We start from the raw sequence: 21705 nt of genomic DNA, 5'->3' as shown, positions 1-21705 counted from the left end.
TGCCCCTTTACCCTTTTTTTTTTTCCCCCTATGAAAATGGTGCGAGTTACAATTAAAAGGAGGTACTTACTGAACAATACCCCTGTATAACCACAGGTTCATCCTCCTCGTAGCGCTGAGCTGTGAGGGGGCTTCAGTGCTGCTTTTTGACCGGAATAGAGCAGGCAGCCTTTCCTAGCAGAGCATGCAGGTTGGCTGTCATGGGAGAGGTGAAGTTATTCCTGAAAGGAGAAAGGTGCAGAGATCCGAGTGACTCCAGTGTGTTTGGGTATTGGGCTCAAAACTACGCAGCAGCCAGCCTTTCAGCAATGGCAGAGCACAGAGGGGCAATAGAGCAGTTGTTCTTGTGTGCCAGGCTTAGAGGCCCAGACAGTTTGCACCAGTTCTTCCCAAAGCTGCGATAGAGAGTGACCTTTGGAAGGAGATGTTGCCACTGTGATCTGCTCTGATCCTTAGCAGTGCGAGCTTAGAAAGTCGGCACAGATGAAGTTACAGTTTGGTGTGAGGCTGAGTGCTTGGACATGTTTCTTCCTTCTTTTAAGAGCAATATGTATTTTGTATCTATTTTTAAGTTAATCGGAAATGTTATTTATAGTCGGTTGTGCACCTCTGTGTATTCTGAAGTCTCACAGCACAGGACTGGGTGGGAAAACCTGAGGGACTGGGAAGAACGTGGAAATGAGGGTTGAGGGAAAAAAACAGATGGCCAGTCTGCTCCAAAGGTCACTCTGAAAGGATTTCAGAGGCAAATGGCAGACAGGCAGGAGTTTACACTGACTGGAGACACAGGGCAAAACCCGCCTAATTAATGTACTCTAATTATGATGTAAGAGAGTGAGAATAATTCAGTACTTTTCTTTGTGAACCAAGTTTATTTTTTAACCTTATTCAGCTCAGGAACGTTGCCACAGTAGCAAGTACATGGTGTTCACTGTGGGAGAAGTGAATGTGATCCCTTCCTAAAAGCTATGTGGCTGTACCAGTCCTGAGAAAGCTGTGCAGCACCATCAACACTTCCACAGAGCATAGTTTAGTAGCAATTTGCTTCTTTCTTTCTTTCTTTTTCTTTTCTGAAATATAAATGTATTGCAAACCCCAGGCTCTGCTGCCTTTGGCATTTTCTCCTTGTTCATCCTCTCAATACGTCAGCTGCTTTTATTAGCTACAAAGACAATTTCCGTTGAGAGACCTGAGGGGCTTTTATTTATCACTAAGCACAAAGGGTCCTTTTTCAACAGTGTTAAGATTACCCCCTCCCTCCCTCCCCAATTTTTTATGCATGTGATGTGCACACGGTAATGTGCTTTCCTCCTATTAACATTCTGAGAACAGTAGGTAGACTTGCTTTATGTGACGTACAGATATATCCGTATTGCACTGATATGGATATATATATACACATAGATATGTAGCCCCTTAGGGATTTCGTTTTCTTAGATGCAAAATAACAGATTTACCTCAATTTGCGTGCTTTCAAAACCGAATAGGATATTGTGTTATACTTTTCAGGTCTTACGAAGATGCAGATATGTTTCACTCCTCACACAAAAATACCTTCATCACAGATTTTGCAAGCTGTGTACTACAATCCGTGTACTGCTGTCCAGAGTTTTCTGTCGGTTGTTCTGCTGGATTACGTGCAATAATAAACGGTTATCTGCTCACTGTATCGATGTTTATCTTTGTGAGTGCCTTGCACTGGATGACAGGCACATGCTGATTCAGACCTCATCTTGTAAATAACCTGTTGGCTGTGTTTTCTCTAGAGGATGGCTCAGCTCGGAGGGGAAGGCTGATCCATCAGAGCCCAGACGTGGAGGAGGAGGTGAGCCAGGCTCCAGCCTGGGATGCCTCGCTCTGTTGGTGACTGCAGGATCTGGGCTCTCTGGGAACGCAGGGCTGCCCTGGCCTTTGCAGCAAGCACACGGTGCTGGTGGTGCTGAGGCCCCCCAGGACTACCAGCAAGGGGAGAAAACATCACCAACGGGAACCTGGTTTGCAGAGTCTGTGTGCTGCTGTGGGGTCTCCCTTCTGTACAGTGTTTCTTCCAGGTCCTGGCTTCAGAAAATACTGAAATGGGACACTGCAGCACTAAAGGTGCTTTCTTCCCTGTTTTTCCCACAAATGAAATTCCACAATCTGTTATAAGGTCTCATTGTGGTGGAGGACAGCCCCGTCTGTCTTTTCCTCCCCCAAACCTCCCCAGCCATTCAGCTCACATTTCTTCTCTCGAACTGTGCAGGAAACCGTTTGCAGACAGTGCTGTTGTGCTGCCATTAAAGCCTCATCCCAAACGCAAGGATGCTCTAGGAGCCATGTGTCTGCACCAAGCCACCTGGGCTGTGTCCATGCAGCAGTTAGGGCTCCATCGCTACGCCCTCTACAGGTCCCTGTGCTGCCTTCCATCCCCCGGGGCTGCTTCCAGACCGCATTGCTGCCTGCTCCCCCTGCGCCTGTACTTGGAGAGGGGTAATTCTTTCTTGCTAACCTGCCGCCCTCAGTTCCCCTTCACTGATTTAAAGGCTTGTGGATCTTGTCAGGAAACAAATGGGGGAAAGGAGCAATGTTGCACTGTGGCTGAGTGCACAGAGAGGAGGCAGTCACAGGAGGGCTCCGGGACCCTGTGCAGCATCAGCCCCATAAGCCCATAAATGGATGGATGCCAATGTCTGTCTGCAATCTGCCCTGCTGGTGCAAAAACTCCTAGTAAGTCTGAAGTTATGGCCTCCCACATCCACACTTGCCCCCAAAATTTTGTAGTGAATGGACAAATGGGAAAGCCAGACATGAGGGACAGCGAGGGGAAGTGTGATTTAGGGGGAGGATGGGAGAACAGAACCCAGCACCAGGCAGAGCCACCGGGGCTGGAGGAATGCAGAATAGCTAAAACCTTCAATCCCTTTTCTATTTCTGGAGTGTCTCACATGAGCAAAGCTGTGCAGAGGGGCTGGTGAGACGCAGGCTCAGCCTCTGCAGGCAATAGGGTCTCCCTCTTGCTTCTTTGCGGGTCTCATGATGAAGGATCTTTGCTCTGATAAAGATTTAGGGAATAGAGTTTGGTGGAGTGAGGGCTTTGCTCTCCTCAGGGCTTTCTTTGCTTCTGATATCAGAGGAGCCAGCAGCAACTCATTCACCCAGCCATGGGGTGAAGGGAGGGGGCAGCAGGGTAACCAGAGCCCTTTGCACCTCATAAATCTCAGGCTGATGAATGGAGCAGATCTTTGGCTGTGTGTGGAGGAATCAGGGAGGTGGGTCTCCTGCTGGAGCGATGACGTATTGCTTCAAAAATATTAGTAGCAAAAGGATGAGCATGCCCCTTTCCCAGGATGGAGGGAACAGTGCTTGGGGCTTTGCCTCAGGGGCTGCTGCTTTTGGGGTAATGTTCCCTGCACTGCTCCCAGCTGAGTGAGAGGAGAGAGGAGCCCAACATGTGAGAACAGGGACAGAGGCACTGATCCTGTGACAGAAGGGCAGCACTGGTGGGAGGTGAAAGGTGCAATCTGAGCCCCACTGTCCTTTGAGAGTGACCTGTCCAGCCTGGGAACAGCACAGTCGTACTCCACCATCTGTCTGTGCAGGGAGCAGGAGCATCTCCTCCTGGCCTTCAGCCCTGTATGAGGAGGGCCGGGATGAAGCTTCAGCCTCCATCCAGCCGAAGCCCCTCCTGGGAGCCATCAGCTGGAGCCTCCAGCATCAGAAGTATTTATTGTCATTCCTTCCCACTGATGATTTATTTCCCGGCACAGTTCAGCTACCCGTCCTCTCCAGCAGCATCTTCTTGGCAAGCCAAATGCTGTTTTTCACCTAAATTTGAACACTGTTCCACCTAAAACACTCTCAAGCTGTCCCAGTGTGTCAGTGTATGTGCAAGAAAAGGATCAGGAGCTCTTAGCTCATCTGCAGCTTAACGCTCTGGTGCATTTACTAGATGTCTCGTGGTGCCAGGGGAATTTATCTGCCAATTACTTCTCAAGAAATAGCAAAGGGTCATGCAGTCCATGGGCAGATAAGGGCAGAAGGGGGAAAAGAGAAATGGGTTTTACTTAAAACTCAAGTCTGCTGAACAAAAATTTCAGAGCCTGGAAATGTGATGGGGAGATAGAAATGAGTTTGTGTAGATGTTTCAGTGCTGGGCTGTGCTGGCAGAGGTCCGGGCTGCCAACACCCCATGCCGAGCAGCGCCTGGCTCAGCTCACAGGAGGGCTCTGCAGCTCGGGCACTGAATTCTTGCCCCGTGGCTGCAGGACAAGGCTGGCTTTCCTGCTTCTCTGCACAGAGCACACAACCCCAGCTCACTTCTCCTCTCTGACCCCACGGTGCTTGCAGGCTTGCAGGTAGCAATTTACAGCACTAAAGGAAAAGACATCACTGCAATAGAAAAGACCATTGGCAGCAAATTGCTCACTTCTCATTCCCTGTGCTAAGGGTCGTGCTCCTCTTGCACTACAACAAAGGGATTTCCCTTCTCTTCATGAAGCAGCTCTGAAATTTCTGTGCTGGGCTTCCTTATGAATAATGAGGAACTTCACTCCGGGAGATCCAATGTTCAGAAATAAACCAAAATCCATTTCCATGTAAACACTGTTTCCGAAATATCTGCAAAACCAGTGCTCTCTTTCCTCATCCTACAGCTATTTTGGACCAAAATAGATGATCTAATAATTCACAATATAATAATCACACATGCAAAGCCACCCCACACAGAAACAAAATAGACCCTGAGCCTTTCCCTGCATGAAGTGAGATCTGTTTGCCCAGGGTGGTTATTTTCCATAGACACAAAAAGGTTTTTTTTTAAATTGTGGCCGCTTCGAAATGTCACACAGACCTTTTGCAAAGCAGGGGTAAGGATCTGATTAAATGCTCTGGTTTGCTGTGAAGCAATGGTGGATGCTGAGGCTGAACGGGCTGCTCGAAGAATGGTGTGCAGTCACTTCAGGGTTACTGGTGGCTGCCTCTTGTTTTACTTGGCAGGAGCCTCGGCATCTGCCTTGTGTGTAATCTCTTACATTTTACTCCCAGTCCAGAGAGTTGCTTGTGAGTCTGGGGCAAGTGTCCTTGGGCTGGTTGGCACAGCAATGTTTCCAGCAGCACAGGGTGAGGTTCGTGGCACCCAGCTTCAGCCATGTGTAATGCATGAGTCTCCATCCGAGACGCAGACTGGTCCCTTTGGTGTTGGTGGAAGGAAATAACACACGAGAGGAGTGTGTTCATCTCTTCCTGGAATGAGAGGAGAAAGTGCCACATTGTCCCACTAACTCCAGTAGACCCCTGGAGGAGCAGCTCATATTGGATGCTTCCTGCATTTGGGTAGGGGAAGCTCACCCTCTAGGAAACCTGCTCTGGCAGCGGATTTTCCTTGACTGCCCTTCTCTTCCTGCATTTCCTTCCCATGCTCTGGCCTGACTTAATAAGCAGCTGCACTTGCACATAGCTAGGAATGGTGTTGCACTGCTATATTTAACTACAGATTCTTTGGAGATGCTGAACATCGATCTGCGCCTAACAGCACAAGAATAAATTAGCATTAAGGAAAAGCAAATTAATTTGTCTCTAAGAATCCGTTCCGTTGAATGCCCTGGAGAGTTATTAAGTTAAGCTTGCCGCAATGCCCAAGCAATTTCTGTTGGCACTTTCCCAGCATGATGCACACAGCCGTACAGCTCCCGCTGCCTGCATTATGTCAGGGTCCTGGTGTCTGTGTGGCAGCCCTGCTTCTCCTCGCGGGTGCAGGGGGACAGTTCAGGTCATCCAGGTGAGTGCCATGCTCGAAGCTGCCCTGAGAGCCGTCGTTCGCTCTGCTATAGAGCACCGGGATGCTGCGTGGTGTGGGCACCTCTGTGCTCTTCCATCTGCACCTGCAGAGCTTCCTGAAGGCAGCTCTGAATCTCTGTGACATCAGGCTGTAGATGATGGGGTTGATGGCACTGTTCAGGTAGATGCACATCCGGCAGAAGAGGAGGAACCAGATGTTGAGGTACGGGGGGTCCACAAAGGAGTTCACCACCACCAGTGTGCGGTACGGCAGCCACAGAAGGGCAAAGAGGACCACCACGACAGCCAGCATCTTGGTTACCTGGTGAGAGGGGAGATGGAGAGGAGAAAGAGCCAGGTGAAGCTAAAGCTCCAGCAGAGCCTTCCTGCAGACAGGTAATTATATCATTCCTATCAGTTGCAGACAGAATCACAAACCATGAGACTCTCTGCTCCTCTCTAAATCTGTTTTGTTCGTGATGCAGTCTTGCATAAGGAAAACCTTTAACTGATAGATTTTCACCCACCACTCATGGCCTTCCATCCAAGGCACTGGTACAGCTGCCCAGGGAGGCGGGGGAATCTCTATCCCTGGACATGCTCAAGAAACGTGGAGATGTGACACTGAGGGACGTGGTTAGTGAGCATGGTGGGGTAGGCTGGGGTTGGGCTTGGTGACTTTAGTGGTCTTTCCAACCTTAATGGTTCTGTGGTTCCTCAGGACCAGCAGCCATCAGTCTGGAAATGAGTTAGAAATAATCATGGGAATTTCTGTGGCAGGGAAAAAAAAAAAAAAAAGAAAGAAAGAATAGAAAATAGCAACAGATCAGTGAGGAACTGAAGCTGTGCAAAAGTGTGATGCTGAGTTTTGGGGGTGCCAAGGTGAATCTCACCTGCCTGGTGCATACTGGTTTGCTGTTCCCTCCCAGGGACAGGGCTCCTGGTACAGGTGAGACTGCCTGGAGTCCTGCATGAATTCCTGACTTGGCTGATATGCTCAGCTCATCAATGTGGGTAAATTTAATTTACAGAACAGTGGAGGAGCACTCCATCTGTATATTAGGAGCAAGAAGATATTGAGAATTCAGAATGGAGCAGTAATCACCCTCAGCTTGACTCAAATTGCTGAAGAAAATGTTTTGTTTTTTTTCCTCTACTGAAACTCCAACGATCTTAATAACTTCAGCAGCTCTTTTTGGTAGGTGGCAATCATCCTCCAGCAAGCAGTCACAGATTACGTGCGTCCCCGAGGAGGAAAGTATGAGTAAACATCAATGCTGCACGCATATTGAGGCAGTGGTGTTTCAAATGTCAGAAAGGCGTTGTGCAATGACTCCAGCCCTCTATAAGGAAATGAGCACTTGGATCACACTCAGTCTTTCTGCTTTTCTTGGAGTGTTCTGTTGTTTGTTTGTTTGTTTTTTACTTAGTTACAAACAGCGTTGCCTTCCTGCAATGCTTTGAGTAGAAATTGTGCGTGGTGGTAACAGAACTTTCCCTACAAGAAAGGAGCAATTGTCAAGCTGAGGCCAAAATAGAGGTGTTTTGCTGCATGTGGTTTAATGGGGATGTGAGGATGCTTCCCAGAGTGAGATCTCACAGCAATACCATGAGTGCTTGGGCTGTTGCTTACACTGCTGCGTGCTCTCTGCCTCTGGGGAAGATAGGGGTTGGTACAAGATGTGCCAGAATCTGGCCTCAGAGCTTATGGGGTGGTTGGTCATATTTCTGTCTGGGGTTTATATCCAGAGAGTGAAATTGATTTAAACAAAAATGTGATAACAGCTGAACTCTGCAGCGAAAAGCAGCTCCTCTGGTTAGGTGACTCTAAGAGCAATTTGTTTAGGATGTAACCCCCCTACACCAAGCAGTTCAGTGCTCCTCCTGGGAGACCCGGCAGGCTTTGCGCTTTGCCCATCCCGTGGAGACAGAGCTCCTTTTGAGGCTGAGGCAGCTCTGACTTTTTGGCTGCTGTCTCTCTCCTTGCTCAGGAACACGAGAGAAGTGTGAAGCGTGAGCTGAGCACTGCGCAGCCGTGACAGAGCCGGAGGGTGCACACAGCACATCCCCGGGTTGAGAGGCGTGTTGGTTGCAGTCCTTTCTGAGACTGAACACGGTGAAGCGTTGTACAGAACCGGTCATTCATCTGCTTTTCAGCCTCAGTGCCTAAGTACCTGCAGAGTACCTGCAGAGGTCGTTAGGAATCCCTCCAGCGGACCGGAGCACGGAGGCTGCAGCTCGGCCCACGCTTTGCTCCAGCAGGGCATGGACACCGACCCTCCCCCCCCGCCCCGGCCGGCAGATCCTCCTTCACACCCTCGCGTTTGGAGCCTTTCCTATTAGAGCCGTTTCCGGCGCTGTGTCCTCACTTCGGATGCTCAGGACAGGACCCTTCAACTCCTGGTGACATTTTCAAGGGCTGTCAGCACTTCCCCGCAGCGTGACAGACAGGTGCCATCACCCGGCACGCCGCCTCTTTCCTCCCACCACGGCCGTGGGTAATTAACGAGCCAAGAAAACCAGTTAGGAGCTGCTCAAAATAACAGCCCTGCCGCACTCGGGCAGGGTTTGCTGCTCCTGCCTCAGACCGAATCCCCGCCATCGGAATTTTGCCCCGTCCTGCTCTGCCCCTCCGGCCCCCTGTGCCTTCCCACCGCAGTTTCTCTTGGAGGTGTCACTGACCCTGCGGGGCTCTCTGACTTCAGGGCGTTGTTTTTCTCCCCGCAGACAGATGCAGAATCACGACTCACCGCAGCTCCTGCACCTCCACCCATCGCACTGTGAGCTGCCAATCTCAGGCAGAGCCAAGGAAGATGCTCTGTAGGACATGGCTTTGCACTGCTGCTCATCCTGCCCCAAACCCTTGTCGATGTACCTGTGTGGGGCACAGATAACTTGTTTCTCCTGTAAACCAGTCCCTCAGCAATGAATCAATTGAGTCCATACTCATAGAATCATTGAGGGTGGAAAAGAGCTCTGCAGTCATCTAGTCCAATCTCCAGCCCATCACTATCATGCTCACTAACTGGTTCAAGCTGGGTCCTCATTTTGCAATTAGGAATTCAACACCTCTCCAAATCTTCCAAAGTCCAGTGAGTCAGAAGCAAATCGCTCCCAAATAGTATGATAGTTACAGTGAAACACATGGACAGCCCTTATCTCTGTCTGCAAAGCAGGACTGGGGAATCAAACAGATTTACATTGTGGCTGTGACAGAGCTTTCCCTCCTGGATGAACAGCTGACTCATAACAGCCTCTCAGAGGCTTCAGCTGAGCTTTTGTTTGGGCTATTTGTTGGTAATGGTACAAACCATCACATAGCTCCCTATACAGTGAGAATATTGATTATGATATCATTAAACACAATGGCATCTTTACTCCTGTGACCCCAGCTCTGAGATGTAAGCCAGCCAGGGGAGGTTTTGTCTGCTGAGATACTGCAGAAGGTAATGGAGATCTCAAGAAAACTGCCAGAGAAAAGAGCACAGAATGCTTCCAGGGATTGGAATGCCATCAACCAGCCCGTAAGTTCTTAAAGAAATATGCACTCCTGAGATGCTCATTCAGCTTCTGTGACTCTGAATCATTTCTCCTGGTCAGTAGAAGACCCTGTGCAAGTCAAGCAAGAAATTGGGGAAATAAGAACTTTGAGGGGCTGAAACCTACTGCAAGCTGGCTGGAAATAACATCTTGCTTGCTCAAAGGCAAGAGTGGCGATTTCAAAGTCTTCAGCTAGTTTCCAAGCTTCAACCCTTAACTTTGATACATACCATGTCTCAGAGCTTGAAATATGAATGGGACAGCCTTCATGCAAAGACCCATGCACAGATACTGACTCATCCCAGGACCTAGCAGGCAATGAACATTAATTATCCACCCAAACCCCTGCACTTCAGTCACTCCCAGTGAACGCAGGCAGCTCTGCAGAGCTCAGTCAAGGCAGAGGGAGCCCATTTTACAGCAAAGTGACCCTGCTGGCTCCTCCAGGAGCAAGCTATTGGAGCACTCCCCCCACCCAAAGCACCAATCCCCTGTGCACAGAGCCTGCAGCCCACCGGGGTTCCGTACCTGCTTGCGGGAGCTCAGGATCCCCCTGCTGCCCAGGCAGGATTGCTGGAGGGAGCCACCTCGATGTGCTGAGCCCAGGGCATGCTGCGGGGCGGCGGGCAGCGGGCTCATGTATAGAATGCGGGCAATGAGGCCGTAGAGGACGGCTGCAAGTCCCAACGGTATGACGTAGAAGACAGCAAAATCCAAGAAATAAATGGGCATGTAAAGGCTTCTGGAGACACGGTAGCCACAGCTGACCTGTTCTCCATCTGAAAACTTGACCTGGGACGTGTCCACTAAGAAGAACCACATGAGGCAATAGAGGGAGGTGAAGATCCACAGCGAGAAGATGATGCGCTTGGCGCGGGCCACGGTGCACAGGAGCTGTGCCTTGATGGCATGGCAGATTGCGATGTAGCGCTCCACTGTAAAGGCGGTGATGGACCAGGAGGAGATGTTGATGCCCAGGTACTGCAGGTAGGTGATGCAGAGGCAGCCGACGTAGCCGTACACCCAGGAAGACACCACTTCAGAGATGTTGGGCAGCCCAGCCACAAGCAGTACCAGCAGGTCGGCCACAGCCAGGCTCACCAGGTAGCAGTTGGTGGGGGTCACCATGTGCTTGGTGCGCAGCACCACCAGCACCACCATGGCATTGCCTGCTATGCCCACCCCGCAGACGAGCAGCACCAGCAGGATGGTGACCACCTGGAGCTCCAGGGGCTGTCGGGGCATCCTGCCCAAGGTTTGGTTGCCCAGCACGGCTCCTGGGCTGGCTGAACCGTTCTCCATGGATGCTGCACCGATTCTGCAAGCACTGATGAGCTTCCCTCCTTCCCAACCATTTCCTCCTCCCCTTTCTTCTCCACCCACCTCTCCTGCAAATCCCCTCCATCCTCCTACCCCCCTCCACCCCCTCCCCCCGCTGAACCACTGCTAGGAGGAGCGGGGAGCATTCAGAAAACCCCAACCCCTGCAACCTCCTTCCCACCCCTGAGGACTCAGAATCCCTCCGCACCCGCTCATGCACCTGCTCCCCACTTACACTTGTTGGGTCCTGGTGCACTGCTGAGCCAAGGAGAGGAGGAGGAGGCACAGGAGGAGGTAGAGGAAGGAGCCCAGCTGGGGTCCTGTCTTCCTTCCTCATCTCAGGAGAATGGGACCAGTGTGATGCCTTCCCCATTTCCTTTGGGCTGGGGCAGAGCAGTGCTTTCCCTGGGGGTCTTAAACCTCCTCCCATCAGCTGTCCCATGGTCACCCCATCTCAAAGGAACAGTGGTGTCACTCCACTGGGGAAAGTCTTACCCACCCTGTGCTGGGAGCTCTGCTGGACGGGCTGGGCTGTCTGTATCTATCCCAGGCTGTGAGATGTGTTTCCCACCAGTCAGGTTAATGCAGCAGCAGCCTGACTCTGCTGTCAGCTCTTGCTCGCTCCTGATGTCTCTGCAGAAAATATATTTTCAGATGGAAAGAGCAACTGTGATTGCTAAGATAGAGTGCTCATCATACCCAACCTGTGGAGTGGAGAAAAGGGCGAGGAGAAAAGCTCACTTTTCAATTAGATTACATTGCAATTAGAAGCAGAGCCACGCCATTAATCCCAGGCACAGACACCCATCTCCAAAATGTGAAGGATTTCCAATGCTGGGAGATTCCAGTCTAGGGCTTCAAAGGCACATTTCCAAGCGTGGGTGCTACAATCCCAGTGTGGATAAAAAAAACTCCTGCCCAGCCCCATGCTCTTTTGCCTAAACAGCATTCTGTCCCCAAGCTCTGCCTTGCAGTGACAAATAAGACTTTCCCCCTTTTCTCTGGGTATGCCCCCAGTTGGCTTTACAGGGTGCAGTCACTGCAGTTTTTCACTCCCTTTTGTGGCGTTTTGTTCAGCTTGGGCTCAGTTGTGAAGGGCAAATACCCTCTTCTTCCCTTTCCTTTTCTTCCCTTTGGACTCACTGCTTCCTGCCCCAGGACTTTGCTCTCTGGATCAGCCCTGGGCTGGGGATGCAGTGGCAGGTCCTTGCCATGCTCATCTCTCCTCAGGATGCACTTTGTTCTACCTTTCCTCACTTTTTTAATAGATTCATATTTCATGGTACTGTTTCATGACAGTGTTTATGCTGCATTCCCCTACTGAGCTGGTATGAGGTGTACAGGAAGGCAGGATGCAGCTCATGCAGCTGCTCTTCACCCACAGATAGCACTCGCTGCTGCAGCCAATCTGATGGTGTCCATTACACACCTTCCTGTGATGCTGGGGAGCTGACAGACAGAAGGTACTGCCATGCTCATCAGTCAACATTGTTGTCCTCTGTCAGGAACACCGCCTGGCTGCTCTGACTGCAGCATCCTGGCTGCTCTGTGCACTGTTTTTAGCAGAGCTGCCATACATTATCCCTCTCTGAAGTTGCTCCCTGACCCCACTGTGGCTTCCACCTACCTTGGCCTTTCTACAATTTCCTTTGGCTGCTGTGGGCTCGTCTGGTCCAACACATAGAGAGACCTTTGAGATTTAGCATATTTTGTAGACACTGCTGGAAAAAAAATGATCCTCTCACCCACCTTTGTGGAAAACACCTCTCCATTCTCTGTTTCTTCACAATCTGTACATATTACACCCATAAAACTGCGCCACTGAGGCTGTACCAGCACTCAGTGATGATGAAAGTAGAAAAGATGCAGCATAAAAAGGTCACAAATGGGAGGGTTTGGGGCTGGACTACGGAATTTTAGACTGCAGAGGTCTTCAAAGCCCAACCCATGGCCCCTAACCCAACCAATGGCCAGAACCCAATTAGTGGCCATAAAACCAAACCATTGCAGCAGTGTCACCAAGCACAACCCTGACCCCAACTCTGTGGCACTGTGGTCACGTGGCAGCAGTGTTTCCCTAGATGACAACAGGGAAGTTAGTTTTACTCCCAGCCCCATTTTGTGGACACAGAAATGCACCTTGCCACCCATTCCAACTGCGGGGAGTAATTGAAGATTGGAGCAGCCTATAACTAGTTAACATATGCAGATGTGATACTTTTTCCACACTCCATTTGCACACTGAAATAATCTCTGGCAGTGACTTCATTTCCTCTGTTGATTATCTGCAAAGAAACCTACAAAGAGTGTGAGCAGCCCCTGGTCCATCCTGGCTGTGAGCATTTGTCTGGAGTGACTGCCACTGCTTTTTCCTCCTTTCTTTCTGTTTCTGTGGGCTGAAGGCTTGGTATGAAGCACAAATATGGAAATTCACAGTTGTGAAATACGAAGCATTGAGTCAGAGTGAAACGTCACACAATCTTCAGGTAGAAAGAACTAAAATGAGGAAAACTGTGGTGCACTGCAAATCACTTGTGGAATCTCTGCAGCTGTCTCGTGTCTTCAGCTCATTACAGTACATTTTGGTTCCTCCTCGGGGGCGGGGAGAGGGAATCTCTAAAGGCTCTTGCTCAAAAGAATGGTTTCCCAATTCACTGTGCATCTGACTGTTACTCATAGACAGCAGCTGGGATCACTGCAGAAGCAACAGATGCTGTGCCTGATCGTTGGCTACTGGTCCTGGTAGTCGAGGACCATCCTGTGCGGGGTGGGAAAGGGAGCAGAGCCAGAACACAAGGCTTTCCATGGCTGTCCAGCCATGTACCATAGCATGGAATAGATTTCATTTATGTTTATTCATATTCCCTTTTCTAAATCTTGGGGTATATAGCCATTACTTTTCCATTTCATTTACTGTGCAAATGCTGTAGATAGGATAACATAAAAATGTAACATAAAAACAGAGCTTGATTAAAAATCAGGGAGTATTTCTGGAGAGAGGTGGTTGAGTGATTCTCTGCTCTGGTGGATGTAGGTTGGTGGCTCTGAGTGAAATCTTTCCCAGTGTACTGCCTCGGCTGGACAGTTTTTACATTTGCTCCTCAGCATATTAAGGCCATTCATCCCCTGGACAGCCAGCCATAAGCAGAAATTTAGCATGTATTTTACTTACAATTGCACTTGTACAGGGTGACAAATCCACAAAAATTCACCACAAAAACCCAAGGGTAACGAGGGGCTTCAGGGCACACCCTGTCCCATGGCCGAGGACCTGCCACCCCCTGCTGCAACTGAGCTGGTGAAGGAAAGAGCAATCGATGGGCCTTTCTATGTGTAATTAACACTTTTATTTAGGTTAGAAAGAAATTCCAAACCTCCACAAGTGCAAGGGAGAAAACAAACAAACATATCCTAGTCTGGCATCAGCAAGGATTTGAGTTGGTGTTGGTGTTAATGAGTGATGGGGGAGCTGAAAATGCCTGACCCTTCCTCAAGGTAGTTAAGGCTCTCCTCCACCTGCAGCAGTGAATGATAGGTGACAGGTATCATCATGACTTTCCTTCCTACATTCAATAAAAACCCTTTTGACACCAATGCGATGACAATTCATGATTCTCCATGGTGTAACATGTCACCTTTATTGCTTCCTCCGTCGTGAACCAACCCCAGCATTTCCACGACAGAACTCGCTGATCTCCTACTCTCCAATGTTTCTACAAAGCCCAAACTCTTCCCTTTCTCTCATCACTGAAACCACAGAAACTGGTGTCGTGTGTGCAAAAAATTCATACAAATCTCTTTTTCATCCCTGAAGACCAACCTGCAAAATGGCAATGGCAGCACAATGCTTCAGGCACAGGTTTATGACAGCTGTGATGCTGGAGGCATAAGCAGAGTGGCAGTACCTGACACTGATCATTATCCTTTCAAGCTGATGCAATTACCCTAATCAAGGTTTCTTCGATGCTGAACTTTGGTGTTTAAAAGTACAAACTTTCCATAATCAATCTTTAGTAGTTAAAATTTAGGAGGAGCTGAAGGAAACTGGAAAAGAGAACCACTCTGGGCTGAGGTTAGCTTGTCCTAGCAAAGAGGAGTTTTTGGGTTGAGAATGGATATTTCAGAAGCTCCTCCCATGCTGCTCAAATGCCCTGGGAGTGGGGCACTGCAAGTGTGAAGGATGCAGTGGGAACCTGTGGGTGGGACTCAGTCCTCTTAGTCCAGATCTGTGGTCTTCTCTGCTCCAATTCCTCTGAACCTGGGGGACCCATCTCTGAGCAAAGCCATTGGGATGACCCAACACTGCCCTGACTTTTCCAGCCTCATCTGCCCCCGTACCCCATATCTCCCCGTATCACCTTCTGCATGCCCCAGCAGGGCTCCTCACTGCTCCATGGGCTGACAGCTGGGACAGGCCCTGGACACTGGATTCCCAAAATGCTACTGGCCAACACTTTAACAATTTCTTACAGGGCATTAAAAGATTGCTACACATCTCTTGCCAAACAGATGAGTCTTTCCAAGGAAAGCTGTTTTTGATGTGCTCATTGGAAGGCACTGTGCTTCTGGAATGGTTTGTGGCTGTAGGGTTTCCCTGCTCTCCTTACAGCTCCTTAACTCCTGACCCCAGGTAATTTTGGCTACTCAACTGGCAAATGGGAATCTTTTTGCTTTCCCCAAACAGAACATCACAGAGTATTAGCTGCAGAAACCACATATGGCACAACTGCCCAGGGAGGTGGTGAGGTCACCATCCCTGGAGGTGTTCAAGAACTGTGGGGATGTGGCACGGTGCTCAGTGGACATGGCGGGATGGGTTGGAGTTGGACTTGGTGACCTTAGGGGTCTTTCCAACCTCAACAATTCTATAATTCTCTGGCAAAGCAGCCTAGCTGCTGCAGAGGGGGAAAGATACTTGTATTAATCACCTTAACAGCAGGGAATTAAGAAACCTGGGGAGATAAATATACCGGGGTTTTGTTAGATTGATGCTCAAAAAATAATCCAGATCTACTTTGTTTCAAGCTTCTCAGAAGCTGATAGATCTTTGTGCATCTGCAGCTGCCACTTCACTTTTGTAATTTAATCTCTTTGAGGTGCATTATACCAAATAATTATCTTAATGAAGACTCTAATGGGAAAAGAGAGGGAAATAATAGATGTGCTTTGAAGAAATGAAGCTGCAAAGTTGCTTTGTTTTGAAGCTGGCACTGGTTTAGCTCCCTCTCCTCCTGGCTCTTGTCCTTATCCAGGTTCTGATGTGCCTCTTTCAAAAGATATGCTTCAATGATGGATTTTTACATATTAGTTACAATATCACCATTTCTGAGTTTGAAGCAACCCAACACATAAAACTAGCTATTGCTTTAGCAAAGCCCAGCCTTCCACGTCCTGCCCCATCCTGCTCCCTGCAGAGCTCTGGCTCCAATGTCAGGTTTCACTCCACCACTTTTATATCCTCCTGGATATTGGCCTGAGCTGACCTTGTTTTGGCTGCCTTCCTCCTCTTCTGTAGTCCTCCAGCTGCTCTATCTGTTATTCTGGAGAGCCCTGGTGAAGAGATTTCAGCAAGTCCTCACGCACTGATTCCTACTCTCTCCCATGCCCAGGAGGTGCTTCTCGGTGTCACACGGTCTTCAATTTATTTCAGCAGGTTAAAACAACGCTTTATATCATAAATGATATGCATTATAAATAATAAGTAAATAATAATAAATTAATTAATGCTCCTGGAGATTTTCAAGAGAAGTGTAGATGTCTCACTGAGTGACATGGTCTAGGGCAGTCAGAGGCATGGGCTGATGGTTGGACTGCATGGTTGTTGTGGTCTTTCCAACCTTAATGACTCTGTGATTCTACAATTGATTTTTAATCAACTCTAATGTTTTGGGTTTTTTTGCTTGCTTCCTGTAGGGATCACTTCAGGGAGAAAGGAAGCAGTTGGGTGAGATGATCTCATAGCTCTTTCCAACCTAAAGATCGTATGAATCGATGAAGGGTGCACTTCCTCCAGCAGTGACATGGGAAGGTGAAGGAGCACTTCCTCCACCCATCTCCCACGCACACTTAGCCTTGCATAATGCTGCCAACACCCTCACAGTCATAGGAATTATCTGGGGTTCCTTTTTCCAACATTCCTGGATGAGTTCTAGATTGAATTAAGAAAAGAAAGTGAATGTAGCTCATTTTTTCTCAGATTAATCAAAATATCACTTCTGGCCTTTTTCTCTCTTAAATTGGCAAATATTGCTCCCAGGCTCCAACCACTTCTCTGACTCTGGAGAGTGAATTTCGTGATCCCTTTGCATATCCAGTTATTGCCACAAGCTGTTTGTCATTCCCTGCATGTCCAGAATTGTCCTTCATTTCTCAGCTGTGCTGTTTCCTGTGCTGCCGGGACAGCTTGCCATAGAGGTAACGTGCCCGCTCGTCCTCCCGGCTCTCAAAGAAGGAAGCAGAAATTTTCCTGCACAGGCGGCGTGCGTAGGTCTCCAGAAACACGGTGGCGTAGATAATGCAGAAGAGCAGCCCCACAACCAGCAGCACGGAGGGGTTGGGAGGTTTCGGGGGGCTGATCCTGCAGCCAGCAGAGCTGAAGGTCAGGGAGTGGTGGTAGCTCCTATCAACGTCCTTCACGGGAAGTGAGATTTTCAGGAAGTCTATTTCAGCCTGAAATAAAGAGAGTAAGAGGTTCAATGAGGTGTGAGCCTGGAGGTGTGTGGTTGCTGGTATAGCTTGTTTGAGTGCGTTGAGATGAGGGTACTGAAGCACAAATATACTTCAGGCAGGAGTTGTGGGTGCTGAGCCCCTGGCGTGGTGGGATCCAGTCCTGGCATCGTCATCTGCTGCTGCAGGATTCACACCGAGCCAGAGCACAGAGAGCAGCAGGGGCTGCGTGTTTTAACAGAAAGGTTTGTTTCTAAGCCCTTATTGCTTCACTATAAGCAGTTATCTGAGCTAGGAAGTGCACAGGCTGCGGCAGGAGGAGGATGGCAAGATAAATAGGGAATTAAAAAGCATAATGAGAATTAGAATCATAGAATCATAGAAACATCAAGGTTGGAAAAGGCCTCTAAGATCATCCAGTTCAACCGTCCACCTACCATAAAAATTGCCCACTAAACAACATCCATCAGTGCCATATACTTGCGGTTTTGAACAGGCCAGGCGTGGTGACCCCACCACTTTCCTGGGTAGACTGTGCCACTGCATCACCTCTCTTTCTGAGAATCAATTCTTCCTTATTTCCAACCTGAACCTCTCCTTGCACAACTTAAAGCCACTGCCTCCCGTTCTATCTGGGGAGCAGAGGCCGACCCCCACCTCACACAACCTCCTTCAGGGAGCTGCAGACAGCAATAAGGTCTCCCCTGAGCCTCCTTTTCTCCAGACTGAACCATCCCAGTTCCCTCAGCTGCTCCCCGTAAGTCCCCACTGTGCTCAGACCCCTCACAGCCCCGTTGCCCCTCTCTGGACGCGCTCCAGGCCCCGATGTCTGCGTGGCAGTGAGGGCCCACAGCTGAGCACAGCACTCGAGGTGCGGCCCCACCAGAGCTGAGCACAGCGATGATCACCTCCCTGTCCTGCTGGCTGCGCTCTTCCTGATGCACACCGGGATGCTGTTGGTCTTCTTGGCCACCCTGGCACACTGCTGGCTCACGTTCAGCCGAGCGTCGACCAACACCCCCAGCTCCATTTCTTCCACACAGTTTTCCAGCCACCCTGCCCCAAGGCTGTAGCAACGTGTGGGGTTGTTGTGACCAAAGCGCAGGACCCAACACATGGTCTTGTTGAACTTCATCCCATTGCCTCAGCCCAGTGAGCAGCCTGCCCAGGTCCCTCTGTGGGGCCTTCAGGTCCCATTTCCTCCCACCTTGGTGCCACCAGCACCTCTTTACTGAAGATACACTCAATTCTCTCACCCAGATTATCAATAAAGATATTTAAACAGGGCTCCAGTACCAGCCCCTGGGGAACCCCACTCATGACTGGTTGTCAGCTGGATCTAAGAGGATATTAAAATAGATTGAAACTGGGGAGTTTTGTGAAACAGGATACTGGGTGACAGAAAGGCAGCGGGCAGGGCTGTCCCCAAGGATCTCCTGCACACTGAGCAGCATCACAGCACAGGGCAGCGCATTAGAGAAGCCAACCCATCTGTGTGCCCCAAGCAGCACTCACCTGGTATTTGATGCTGAGCGTGATGGGCACTGCGGACAGCTGAGCCATCCTCCTCACTGCCACGTCTGCTACGCCAAAGACGAGGTGCTCCAAGGCCACCACCACCAGCACCAGCAGCAGGGCCACCGAGAGGCGCAGCGCCTGCGCCAGGCACAGCATCAGCTCCTCACGGGACAGCCTGAGGCCTGTGGGGCGGATGAGGCATTGGGCTGAGCCCACCAGCAAGTGGGAGGCTCCTCCATCCTCAGCCAAACGCTGCAGCTTCTTGGTGATGTAAATGTTGTCGAAGCGGAGGTTGGTGAGGTAATTCTTCAAGTACCAGATGGACTCAAAGCAGAGGTAGAGCACAGAGAAGGCAGCGACCAGTTTGTTGCCTGCTCGCACACAATCTTTGACCAGCACCTCGACAGCCAAAAAATCTTTCCTGGCTTTCTCACCGGCGAGGTGCACCTGGTTAATCCAGGAGTTGTTCTTCACCAGTGAAAACTGAAAATGTCCATCCATGGGCTTCAAAATAGCGTAATTTTTTATTTCATCCCCCAGCTTCCAGGAAGCGTTCTCCAGCAGATCAGTGGAGTTCAAAAGGCTCTCAGAGGAATTCTTGGAGATGCACAGGATGACCTGCAGTAAGGTCTTGATGTTGCTGATGATGTTGGGGGTGATGTTAACCACTGCTATCATGATGCAGGCTGACAAGAGGAGCTTCCGGCCCTGCTTGGTGCCCAGTGTCGGCATGGTGATGCTGAAGGCACAGCGCACAGGGTGCAGCAAGAACAGGGCAAGGAGGAGGAGCAGGCTGAAGGTGATGGCCATTGCGATGGAGATGTGCTGGGGGTACTCCAGGGATGCAAAGAGCCAGTTGTAGAAGAGGCCTCCAAGCAACACGGTGATGCAGGAGCACTGCAGAAATAGGGACCACAGCTCCCGGCTGTCTGCTGGGACTGGTTTGGAGTATATGGACCATTGCTCTGTCATGATCCTCTGCAACTTTGAGAACAGGGAGTCTTCATAATAGGCGTTGTCATGCAATCTGTGCAAAGAATAAGCACCAAGGTGTTAGTAAGGAAATACAAAAATGCACTAATTTGGGGAATTTGTAACATCCCTCTCTGATCTCGCTCTTTGCCTCTCTGATATCTGAGTCGCTGGCACTGGGGTCTTCCCTGCAACCATGCAGGCCAGGACAGTTCATAGCATTTGTTGAAATCGCTGTCTACAACTCCCTGAAAGGCGGTTGTGGCCAGATGGGGGTCAGCCTCTGCTCCCCAGTCATAGCAACAGGATGAGAGGCGGTGGCTTTAAGTTGCATGAGAGGAGGTTCAGGTTCAATATCAGGAAACATTTATTTTCTGAAAGAGTGCTGATGCAGTGGCACAGCTGCCCAGGGAGGTGGTGGGGTCGCTGTCCCTGGAGGTGTTCAAGAACTGTGGAGATGTGGCACTGAAGGACATAGCTAGTGGGCATGGTGGGGTGGGCTGGGGTTGGTCTTGGGGATCTGAGGTCTTTTCCAACCTCAGTGATTCCATGATTCTATGAAAGATCTGATACCAGTTATAAGCAACTCCTCCTCCTCTAATATCATTAGAGAAAAACATTATATTACTCTATAAAAAAGAAGTCATTCAGAGTAGGCTGAACTCTTTAGCTGTGTTTAAGAGCAGGTTTGGTGGCTTCTTAGAAGAGAGAGAAAGGAAGAAAGGACTCCCAGCTGCTCTGGAAATTGTTAGCTCAATAATAAAGGTGCTTAATGGAACAGAGGAGCTGGAGCAGGAGCTTTTGCCTGCCTGCTTCTTAATAAGAGATGAAAATCCAAGTAGGAGACTCGGCAAATCTATGGGTGACAAATACAGAACTGATTAGAGAAAACATTGTTTCACACAGATGCCTTAGTGACAGAGGAAATCTCCAAGGTTAAGAATTTGGCTACTGCAGGCAGGATGAAAAGTCCCAGGGAGCTATTTAAATGCCTAATGGAAACAAATGTTTGGGAAGAAGTACTATTTCTCAGGCCTCTGATGTGGAATGACTCTCCAGAGAGCAGAAAACCTGGCGGGGAGAAGGATTATCCCACTGCAGATTTCAGTCCTGTCCCAAGGATGAGACCAGCCAGGAGAGCCCATCTGTCCTAGCCTGGCAGCAGCAGCAGTAACCCCAGATGGGAATTGTGCCCGGCTAATCCATTTACCAGACATTTGCCAGTGGATAGGCAGTTCAAAGCTATTGGGACAAAAAGACTGAAGCAGGTATTACATACCTGGATGACGAGATGTGTCCCTGTCCTGTCTGTAGGCTCCCCATGTTCTGATGCCCTGTTACTCCCACTGTGGATGCTGGAGGCAGCTGCTGGGACACCCACAGGAAGACACCAGGCAGCCAGGACTCAAAAAATGGGCTTCATAAGGCAATTTGAGTCAACAGATGCTGTAGATTCCTGTTGTGAGTGGACAAAGCTGGTATGTGGACCCCAGGAGCAACCCTGCTGTCAGACTCCCTTGGATCTTGCTGAAGTGCAGAGGCTTGGTGCGATGACACGCTGCTGAGAGAAATGAGTCAGCTCCATGTGGAATGAGTCAGTACTATATGGAAAGACTGGGGGGAACAAGGATCACATGGGAGTTGGGGTGTCACTGTCCTGAATTGGGAAATCAGCTGTCTCATCCCAGCAGTATGTTGAGCACTTAGAGAAAAGGGGGCTTTCCTCCGGCAGGCATCAGTCATGGCCCAAAGGCACTTCTGGGCATGGAATGCTCCAACAAATGCTCTGGTCACTGTTGATCAGTTCTGGCAGGCTGCATTTCTCTGCTGAAACTGTGAACTCGTGTGCTGGGCTCACAGTGCTTAAAGGGCAACTCCTCAACAACTCTCACTTCTGTACCCCTTCCTTGGTGGAATCTGGCTGCTTCATTCTAC

General features: G+C 49.7%; 2 protein-coding genes across 2 annotated transcripts; both read right to left on the bottom strand.

Moving 5' to 3' along the window:
• Window positions 1–5683: 5683 nt before the first annotated feature.
• LOC122167725 (thyrotropin-releasing hormone receptor-like) lies at window positions 5684–10596 on the bottom strand. The gene is made up of 2 exons (XM_042832503.1): window positions 9823–10596; window positions 5684–6076 (listed from the first exon to the last, which is right to left on the bottom strand). Exons 1-2 carry the CDS (start codon window positions 10594–10596, stop codon window positions 5684–5686), a joined length of 1167 nt encoding a protein of 388 aa, XP_042688437.1.
• Window positions 10597–16983: 6387 nt separating this feature from the next.
• Window positions 16984–21093, bottom strand: LOC122167570 (osteoclast stimulatory transmembrane protein). Its single transcript, XM_042832248.1, has 3 exons — window positions 21050–21093; window positions 18796–19825; window positions 16984–17283 (listed from the first exon to the last, which is right to left on the bottom strand). The coding sequence occupies exons 1-3, from the start codon at window positions 21091–21093 to the stop codon at window positions 16984–16986; spliced, it is 1374 nt and encodes a 457-aa protein (XP_042688182.1).
• Between the last annotated feature and the right edge of the window lie 612 nt (window positions 21094–21705).

This window comes from Centrocercus urophasianus, unplaced genomic scaffold (genome assembly GCF_019232065.1).
Source record: "Centrocercus urophasianus isolate 14NV4802_14NV808 unplaced genomic scaffold, USGS_Curo_1.0 seq_38, whole genome shotgun sequence".
Taxonomy (NCBI): domain Eukaryota; kingdom Metazoa; phylum Chordata; class Aves; order Galliformes; family Phasianidae; genus Centrocercus; species Centrocercus urophasianus.
The sequence above is the reverse complement of the archived record's forward strand: the minus strand, read 5'-3'. Positions and strand labels throughout refer to the sequence as shown.